Source organism: Hippocampus guttulatus, chromosome 23 (genome assembly GCF_054856545.1).
Source record: "Hippocampus guttulatus isolate MCC_2025c chromosome 23, RoL_Hgut_1.0, whole genome shotgun sequence".
Lineage (NCBI taxonomy): Eukaryota > Metazoa > Chordata > Actinopteri > Syngnathiformes > Syngnathidae > Hippocampus > Hippocampus guttulatus.
In genome coordinates, this window is record NC_141283.1 from 66,811 (window position 1) to 77,563 (window position 10,753).

At 47.2% G+C, this 10,753-nt stretch overlaps 1 protein-coding gene across 2 annotated transcripts in view; it reads right to left on the bottom strand.

The window, feature by feature from the left end:
- LOC147185543 (1-phosphatidylinositol 4,5-bisphosphate phosphodiesterase beta-1-like) overlaps positions 1 to 10,543 on the bottom strand; it is a 46,604-nt gene extending 36,061 nt beyond the window's left edge. For both annotated transcript variants that reach the window (XR_015099454.1, XM_086104368.1), the window contains exons 1-2: positions 10,241 to 10,543; positions 6,732 to 6,809 (exon numbers count right to left, since the gene is read on the bottom strand). Coding sequence is in view for 1 of the 2 variants with exons in the window: in XM_086104368.1 (XP_085960494.1) it covers positions 6,732 to 6,809; positions 10,241 to 10,339 (177 nt within the window). In the remaining variant the exon portion in view is untranslated. The remainder of the gene's footprint in view (positions 1 to 6,731; positions 6,810 to 10,240) is intronic.
- Positions 10,544 to 10,753: the final 210 nt, after the last annotated feature.

The window sequence follows — 10,753 nt, forward strand, 5'->3', positions numbered from 1 at the left end:
CTCCAAGGGGAAGAGCAACTGCAATGTGGCCCGCGACGAAAATGAGTTTGACACCCCTGACTTAGATGAAGAAAGATGAATAAGCATCGAGTCAGGCTGCTTCCCAAAAAAAAAAAAGAAAAAAAAAGTGGCTCCTTGACAGCCGCACAGGACTTTGATAACCAGCCAGGTCATTATAAAAAAAACAACCAAAAAAAACGAGAGAGAATGATGAGGGATGACAGGTCGGCCAGAAGGAGTGAACCAAGGTGTGAGAAAAGAGGCCCAAAAGTGTCTGAGGAGAGCGCCGGCGCTTGATTCTAGCTATCGGGATATCTGACACGCTCCGACAAACAGCCGAGGTGCAGATGAAAAAAAAAAAAAAAAAAAAAAAAAAGGGATGCAGGAGGAAACTCGACCAGCAACTTTTTCTCTTGTCTCTCTTTGATGATGCAATCGTCAAGGGGGAACAAACATTTTGGGGTCTCCTGAAAAGCGAGGAGCAAAAATGTCCGCCCGTGCACGGCCACGTCTTTATTGCGGCGTAAACACTCAGCATCTGGTGACCGTGTTCCTCCGTGCCAATCAAATGAGCACAAATGCACAGACACACTCCGGCTCCCGCACTTGACGGATGGAGAGCGCCGAGGGGACTGCGGAAGGCGCATGAGTACACTCCCCCGTTTGACAGATAGCGGAGCGTTGCGGGGATGACAGGAGGGAAAGCAAAACTGCTCACGCCGTCCGTCCATCAAACCGCTTTGTTGCGCGTCGCCCCTCGCCGCTCCCCTGACGTCTCACCTGTCCTCTGGGCGGACATCTGTCTCTTTCACTGAGATTCAACCTCGTCTGCCGTCTTTGGATGGCGGCGAGCGTCTTGTCAAGTCGACGTGGGTGCGTGCAACGACACCAACCCGCATTCCTCCATTTTACTTGTCCTTTCGTCAGTGCTCTTTGGTCGGCTCTTTCCGTTTGAGCCTCCTTCACGGGGCCTCCTTGTGTTTTGTCGCAAAGGATCATCCAAGAGATCACCTCTCCAAGTCCTTCCAAATGCAAATGTGGACACACACGAAAGGACAACTCCACGAGGAGGCTCTCCGTAAAAGTGCTTTCAATGTACCTCCTAAGGCTTGAAGTGCCCTGCGTGGGTATCTTTGACTCTTGACTTGCATAAACTTGCACATTTTTAGTCCCGGATAAGGTACAAACAAAAACACAACTGGCATAAGGTACCTTGAGAGTCCATTCTGGGAGCTACATTCGTGTCGATTGACATTTGTGGAATTTCGACAATCGCTTCAAGAGATTTCGTTTTCGACCCGCCGTGCCTCTTTTCCATTCAGACCGCAACCGCGACATCACAGGCGCAGCAACTCAACATCGAGTCCTTTGAGGATCAACGGCAGTGGCAGCCAGCAGAGCAGCTCCGCCGCCTCGCCGGCTCAGGCGGCATCCGCGGTGCCTTTTTTGATGTCAGGACAAAACGGGGCGCCGAAAGAGAAATCCATTCATCATTCGCTCTCTGCGGGGCAAATCTAACGCGCTTAGTGTTCGGTCTTTCCGTCGGAGCATTCCCAATACGCTTACCGGTTATCGTTTTACCTGACATCCTTTCTGACAAGATCGATGGGTTCAAAGAAAAGGCGGCGAAAGCACATTGCAGCATTGAGCAAAGTGGAGGATTGTTTCATTCAAATTCGGTTCAAGCCTCTCTCGTTTCTCTCCAGCTGTCTGAATTCGACACCTCCTTATAAGCCCCCGGTTGAAATTCAATTGAGTTCAGCAGGGGGGGGGGGGGGGGATGTGGGGTGATGCGCGACTGACCCACATCTATGACACGCACCGGCCACCAAGTGGAAACCGGGTGTGGAGATGAGCGAGAGCAGCAGCCATGGTGGAAGTGTGACTGCTTTGGGGGGATAAGAAAAAAAGGGAAGTTGGAAACATCTGGCGGCACAGTGGGTTCGATTCCTGCTCCGGCCTTCCTGTGTGGAGTTTGCATGTTCTCCTGTGTGGGTTTTCTCCGGGTATTCCGGTTTCCTCCCACATTCCAAAAACATGCATGGCAGGTGAATGGAGCACTCTACATTGTCCCGAGGCGTGATTGTGAGCATGAATGGTTGTGCCCTGTGATTGGCTGGCAACCGGTTCAGGGTGTTTCCCCCCCCCCTGCCTGCTGCTGCCTGAAGACCCTCGTGAGGATAATGGATGGATGGATGGAAATATCCGGAGCTCAAACGCAATCATCTGCCTAATATTATGGCCTCAGACAACAAGAGTTGGGAATTTATGCGAGCGAACGCAAGCTATGCAGCCTCTTCTAACATGCTTGTAAATGATTAACAAGGTCACTCAATGGGGAGAAAAAAAAACTTGGCTATGGGTTATTATGCCTACTTACGATCCCACTCACCACTCAACATCCATCTCCTCCCGGCATGATGGAGTTAAAGACCTTTTCTACTTTCCAGTCGCCCACTCGAGCTGGTTGACGCTCGTTCGTTGATGTGCGGTAGGAAACAAAAGGAAATTGTGGCAAAAAAAAAAAAAAGCCTTGCTAATTGCTCGGCGAACAAATGGGCCTTGAAGTGGAAGCCGCTTGCCACTGAGCACTGATTGCCATCGCTATAAATTCATTCACCAATTCTGGAAATTAACCCTACGGGGTCCACAGCATATGGAAGTTTGTCATTTCTCGCTCTTGTTATTGTGCGCCAGAATTCTGTCAAATGATTGTGGTTCTTCCAACTTTTTGTGAGTTCCAAAAAACTAATTTTTCTGAAAACTGATCGAAGCCACTCTATTGTCCAAATGTCCCACGCATTCAGGACTTCTAAGGAACTATTTTTCACATGTCTCTGTGGATTCAACTCACTCCAGCTTCAAACTCATTTGTGACATATCAGGAAAGAAAAAAAAAAAAAGAAAAAAAAAGCTGACGCGCTGTAACAATGAGTTGTGAACGTCTTCGAAAGCGCATTCAGCTTTATATTAAAAAAAAAAAAAAGCTGCCCTAAGTGGATTGCCATGGCAACCAATTTTAAATGTCACTTTCGGAGAGTGAGCCCCGTGATGAAACCTCATATTGCAAATCCAGTCCTGAAGGATTTAATGAATCCAGACCAGCTGACGTCAACAATTTCCAGAGATCGACAAGTGGCTGCACACGTGTAAGGGGTGTTTATTACGAACGGTTAATCCTGTTACGACCTCAGAAGGAAGAACGTTTGCGCATCTGTACCTTACGCACAGAGCAAACGATTCTTTGTATTTTGCGTTAAATTGATCTCAGATCACCTTTACTTTAATCGGCGGGCCAGAAATGGGCCAGCATCTGCATTCTAAATACCTGCGCCCACGAGACAATGAGACACTTAATCACCCTCTTTACTCTTCTGGCAGATTTTAGCCAGGCAACCAGACGCAGCACTTTCGAACGAGCTGATCGCACTCAACACTCCTCATGAACCATGATACTCCCCCCCATTGGACCCATCGTAATTATTTTCCCACAAACAAAAGAGGCTGATCCTGTTTTTCCGCTTGGGACTCGCTTGACACATCGACTTAACAATGCATCAGGTCAACATTTTTACACTCTCTAGTTTTGTGCCCTTTCAGGGTGCGCAGGCTGATTGATGGATGCGGCAAGAAAATATAAGCAGCCTTTGTCGCGGCACGGGCCGGGTGATCATAACATGACGTGACCAGCCCATAAATAACATAGATAAAAAGTTACAGTCCCCAAGCATGTAAGGTCAATATCAATAAGTTCCTGGCCACAGTATTTAAAGGCATAAACCTTAAAATTAATGTTGGAACATAAATTTCTGAACGTTCCCTCCGTTTGGTATGCGCCCTATTCGGAAGGATTAACCTCATCTGACAACAATGCAATGACTTACAGACCTCTATCGCACTTTTCCAAACGGGCCCCATAAAAATGGAGGATTTATCCGTGACATCAAATCTCCAAATTCGCATTACACGGTATGGTCCGTTGGGTTCATTCGATCGGGCTTGTACTCAAGACCGGGTGATGCCCACGTGGTTGCTACGAAGGACGCAAGGTTGCCACAAAGTCATTTCATCAGTTCCAGAGGATTTTCCTTCGAGACTTTACGGTCACTGATGTCTCGTCCAAGGGTTCTCGGGCCTTCTGCCTTGGAAGCTTTACAGACGCCTCACAGAAAGGTACAACCCAGAAGGAGGCCTAGGACGCCTCAGAATTCTTCTGATGGTAAGCCAGAAAAAAGGGGCAGTTTTTTTTTCTGGTCCTATCTGTGCTTTTGTAGAACGGAAACAAAAGATTTGCATACGAAATGGAGCTTAAGCGTGTTGCTTGGTGAAAATGCGGCTCCAAGAGGCAACTTGTGACTTTCCCCTCGGTGCCTCTCAAACTGGCTCTCGGTTGCAAATGATGAGAAAGGGCCACGGCGTGGCAGGCTATGACTCGGCTGAGCTCACAATTCACTTTTCTTTCGATTGGCTGTGGATTTATTCTGTTGCTCCTCGCTTGTCTCGGAGCGCCGACGGAGAAAGTGGCGCAACAAGCTCGGCGATCAAGTGAAATTGCTGCGCTCGAGCGAACGCGCCGGCGTATTCTGCAGAGACTTGGATACGGGCGGCGCGGAATGGGCATAGTCTGATTTCCTGTCACTTTGGGTACATCACTCACGCTCAATACGTTGAGCGCTTATTGGAGGGGGGGGGGGGGGGCGACTGACAGCGTCAACACACAGCTCCCTCATTTGAGAGCCTTTTTAACCTTTCGTTTGCTGGCTAAGGGGAGGGGGGCGGGGGGAAACAAAGCACAAACAACGCCTTCCTACGATATCATTCTCAGAACGAGCGGTATTCTCCGGGAAACGAGCAGCGACCGAAACAGAATGTGACATTTTGAAAAGGTGGCGTGAGAGCGGTCGCATGGCAACTCGAGCAAAAAAGGGACAGTTAATTTTACGCGCCCTGTCCACTTTCGCCGGCCTCTCAACCCCCGCCGTGGCCGACAGCGGCGCTAATTATTTTTAAACTTCAAAAAGAAGCACCTGTTCTTTGTCCGAGGTCGGCGGGCTGCGCGGGTGGCGGTGTGAGTTAGCCGCGCGTACCCTCAACGGACAAGCCGTTAAGTACACCGGGGCACTAACGATACCCTCGCGCCAGCGTGAAAATAATTGAACGGCTGTGAATACTGAGAAAATACGCTTGACTCACCGTAATTACTCAACAAAGGAAGTGTTTATATTTGATTGATAGTAAACAACAGCGCGGACACTATTAGTCCATTTACAAGGCAAGTTAAATCTGCAGACCCTCAGTCAGCGCCGTTTACTGGTGAGCTGACTGCAGTTGTGTTGTAGTTCCTCAAGGAATCCCAGGAATGCTTTTACTCTGCAGGCCATTACGCCCCCCCCCCCCCCCCCCCGACAGCCGCATAACACAACTGGACGTCGGGCGGCGTCGCTCCATGTTTAAGATGGCCTGCTCAACAGACGTCCGCGAGAACACGCGGCGGGTCTATAAACACGAGGCGACGTCCGCGAAAAACCGCACGGCGAATACAACACTTGCGCATGTCCTAATAGAGCTTTGCCGGCCGGCCCGGGTCACACCAGTTTTAAGGACCGGTGTCAAAAAGCCACGAGAGAGTGAATAGGAGACCACACACAAAGATACGAACACAAAGCTAACATCGGCGATGACGCCGCTGAATGAAAATCAACCTTGCAATACATTTCCACATATCGGTCAAGACACAACGAAAAGGAGATGAAAATGTTAAAAAAAAACGTTTTGCCCGTCAAAAGCATAACAAGTCGCTCCACTATAATGCCTAAACTTTATATCACTGTTCAATTTTAGACATGCCCAAGCAAATTGCCTGTGACGACATGCCAGAATTTCCAAAAAAGGCACAATGAATTACAATTTTTTTTAAAAAAAATCCAATTTGGACTCGAGCAATGCACCAAATCGATATTTTTGTTGATGTACACTGTACAAGTGACCTTTAGCGCATATAGCTGGGTGTAAACAGAAGGTAAAGCGCCTCAGGTGGGCTTGGATGAAGGTTGTTCTGTTCTCTTCACGGTCGACATCTAAAGTTACCCGCCAAACAAAGGTCCTCAACTACCTTCGCGCGGGGTGCTAATACTAATTAGCGCTCAGGGGAGGTTCGGTCGCATTAGCAGTCCCGCGCACATCTCAAGATGCCCTCATGAGGGCCAAGATAAAATCAATGAAGGCTATTTCATAGCGTGGCACACACACACACACACACACACACACACACACACACACACACACACACACACACACACACACACACACACACACACAATACAAACGGCAATAGCTTGGCGAGTCCATCCTCCTCTTTCGCCAGTGAGTTTTTACAGACTGTGCTGACAATCCAAGAGCGGGTTTGGAGACTTTGGAGAGGAACAATAGACAACGCTTGCATCTCACGGGTGTCGGGTTAATGCCTGAATCAAATATTTGAATTCAAATGTGAGAGAATGTCCCAGCTTTGTTCTGTACGACAGTTAGCCCGTCACCTCTCTCACGTGTAAATGCTTTAACTGGCAACCTTTTCACAGACAGGTTTTCCGCTTTGGGGATTATGTCTACATTGTGTATGCACTTTAAGTTTGCTTGCACCCTCGGTGCTGCAGGGAAGAAAAACAAGCCAGACACTCCGACTTACAAATATCTCGCAAAAATAGTACAGTGGTGTAGCAGGAGAGCCTTACCTTGCTTTGGTCAGTCCAGTAGAGGAAGTAGCCTTTGGGGTCAACGGTTACCGTCACGGGGCTCACAGTGGTGGAGTCCTAGAAGAAAAGACAAGCAATTGAGCTGAAGTGGATCGAAGCGCGTGTACAGCTGCTGAGAAGGATTCCGAATAGGCTCCACAACCACTCGTGGGTCCACAAGAGCAATTAATAGACGTTAGATTTTATTATCAGCAGAACTAGAGAGCCCCCAAAATTTAATTTCGCTTCAAGTCCTGTGGAGGTGTGTGCCTGCTCTGCTGGCATTATTCAAATTTTTTTTTTCTTCACCTCAGTTGACTTCAAGCCTTGTGCAAACACACAGTTCTGACCCTCAGGTGCGCTGGATATTATTGGACACATTTATATTAAAAAAAAGACAGAACAAGTTGAGCGAGGGCAACGCTGCATTTTTGAGGAAAATGTTCAAAGTCAAAAAAAAGCTTCTAACAAGGTCTCTAACACAGCATTTGCCGATAACACTAATTGCCGGCATCTGTTCTGCGTCGCATTCGGGTGAGACCCCATCTGGTGCTGGGGGGTCGGGGGGGGGCATCAAAGGCTTTGACATTAAAAGGGTCGGAGGACACGATATTCAATTAGCTTTCTAGCTCAAACCTCAGTAAGACGATGTGGTGGAGTTGCGGCGCTATGGCAACCCTCCCGCTTGCCGATTACGACACGGCAACGGAGGGGATGACGGGAATGGCTGAGTCGCATGACTGCACAATCTTGACAGACGAGAGACAGAAGTCGACAACAATGCGGCAATGCATGCCAGGTATGCACTATACGTGTGCCCTCAAGCATTGGCAGCCAATACAATTTTCCTCAACCAAATGTCTATGTTGGTTACGTTTTTAATACTACGGTCACACGGATCCATCGTTATTATGAATCTTGTTCTGGTGTACCGAGTGTGGTGGATTGTCATTGCTATTTGTTGGCTCGTAGGCGCACATAAAAGCCATGCTAAAATAGATTCATGGGCAGTTCTCATATGGTGGCGGTAAGGGTGGTGTGGCGTATCTACTAAACTGCAGAGAGTATAGGCCCTGATTGATTTGTTTGGTTCAGTTAATAAAAATATCAATTCAAAATATTTTGAATGGATTAATTTCACACACACGCGCTCAGTATATTCTAATATTAGCAATCACCTTTGGAGGCAGTTCTAAATAGGCATATTGACGTCCTTTATTCACCCAGCATTACAGAAGACTGCACGACACAAGCACGGATTATATATATAATATAAGGAAAAGATGTTGTGAGCGAGCCAACATCATCTGCACGCCAACATCTCTCACTCATCTCGAAGACGACTCGTTTTTGGATGCCTGCCTGTGCTCCACTCTCACTTAAACGAGGAGCCACTGCTGCTCGATGGCAGCGCCATGAATGAAATGTTCAAATCCCCTTCGACACGGAACCATGAAAATGTTGGGAAAACAAATGGTGTGCATTACCGGGGACAAAATGCAAAATTAAGTTAATGACAAGTCTTTTGTTTTTAGGGAAGAGCAAATCTTTTTTTTTATATGTTCACCTGGCAGCTACAATGGAACCTTGAGATACGAGTTCTATTCGTTGGGTGACCACGCTCACAACTCAAAGTGTCAATTCGCATCACATCACTGGCCATTGGGCTGCGGTACAAGACGAACAGATCTATGCACGGTACATGGAGACCATCTCAGCTCCTCAGCACACCATGAATATTACTTGCTCTTTGCAGAAGATAAAGAAAATGTTCTTTCAGGCAAGGTTATATGGCTCTTTTAAATACACAAAGTGTAATTCTCTTTCTTTTGTGTTTAATTTGACAGCACACGTCAAGAGGGAGTCACCATACAGTGCTGGTCTCTCACGTTTACACGAGCGAGCCAAAGCAAAAGCGTCTAAAAAATCTCGTAACCCGAGTTCCTCGCATCTCAATGCACAACTGCCTATGGGGGGAGCACAGGAACAAAACTGGATGAGCTGCAATGATCTGCCTGTACAATTTCCTGTTAAGAGACGTTCAAGAGTTGCATCTGAAACCACAAAAGCACCAAATTTGATTTATCTCCCGGGAGCTTCAGCATTGTGTTTGTCTGTCCATCTGTCTGCTTGTCTCTGGGTTCTTTCCATAAAGCCACACAAGCGAGTGGAAAGAGGAAGGAAGAAGTGTCTGGGAAATTAAACAAGAGAAGGTATCTGAGCTCATCTTTCCCAGGGTGTTGTATTTTTACAAGGAAAAGAATGAAGAGGACATTTTGTACTGGGGAAAAGGCCCACCGCCACAAACGATCAGTACACAAGCATTTCAGGGGTCGGGGAAACACCTCATGGACTTCTAAAAACAAATCATTCTTGAGAGACCAAAATAAAACGACAATCAAGCGCCTCATTTGTTCCACTCGGAGAAAATAATGTAATAATCTTTAGGATAACCATGGTGCCACAAGTTCGGTTTACATGGTTGACAGAGTTTTTGCGGGATCCGTATTTTCCCTTTTGATGTTTGGTCGTGACCCACTTTTGCATACGTTAAGAACAATACAAAAAATGGATTGTTCAAAAAAAGAGCTTTTGAAAACACATATATCATGTACAGCAATACTTCTTGTATTCTTGTCCCGTAACTCCTCAAAACCACTTGCGTTTGTCTTCTATGACCACCCTGGCTTGACTGTCACATGTCACGCGTCTCTGCTCGGTAATTGCTGCAGTTAAGAACTGTAAAGAACATGCATTCGATTGAACTACTCGGGGGGGGGGGGGGGGCCGTAAAACAGCAGATTGCTGATTTAAGGTCCTGAAAAACATCACAGTGCATGAGTCACTTCAGTGGACATACTGGAAATTGGGCATTATAATTAAAGAATGTCATATCCTGGACATCCTTGGTTTGAATGAGGCACCATTCAAATAAAAATAGCAAGAACGAAATAGCAGTGAGGTGACTATGGTACAACACAGAGACTTCATCAAGTGAAAGAAGCTGCTTGCTGCTGTCTACTTGGCTGTGGGCAACATGCAGCAGCAGCCATGCACGGTATATGGCTATTTGCTGGACAGAGCTACTACTCCACTGTGGATTCTTTTGACAGGACACTCAGATGGCAGCATGCAATCAATTTTAATCAAGGTCATTTGTCTGAAGCCCAATACAGGCAACAATAACAAAGGGAGGGTGTGGGGGGCTCAGAGAGGGAGGAGGTTAAGAGGCTATGATGATGATAATTATGATGACGATTAGTCAACTCAAGTCATGTCACAGAAATTGATTCAAGTTTAATTTCAATAACACCCTCATGCACGCGCGCCTACTATACTAAATGGCGTGTAAACAAAGCACGCGCGCGCTCAACACACTGTCACCTCCATCCATCATCCGCCCGAGCACATTGTGCCATAATATTTGTGCAATAATAGTAATAACAACAACAAAGCATAGCGTTGCATGCACAAACATAAGGAGAGTACAATTTCTGCCGGTGACTCACATCGTCCCATTTCATGAATTTGTTGCCCCGTCTGAGGCTCTCGGGCACGGACACTGGCTTGAGCTGCAGCGCGTGGACTCCTGGCTGAGCCCCTGCCATCTAGTCCACCACGCGTGTGGAGGGGGGGGGGAAAAGTCAGCAGTATTTCTCCTCCTTGTTCCTTTAGAGACCCCCCGCCCCCTAAAAAATACCTCTTTTTTTTATTATTATTATTATTTCTTTCCACAGACACCCACAACACTGTCGGTGCCAGTGCGCCGCACATTGACGGCAGGTTTGTGTGTGTGAGGGGGCGGGAGAGTGGACACGAGAGAGCTTCACAGTCTGAATGATTTGGAAAAACTGGAGTAGGCAGAGAGAGAGAGAGAGAGAGAGGGAGAAAGAGAGAGAGAGAGAGAGAGAGAGGATTGAAGGTGATCTGGCGCCCCCGTGCGTCCAAGGTAATAAGAAGCCACCTGGTACCTTGACATACGAGTTTAATTTGCGCTGTAACCAGACAAAGAACTTAAAGTA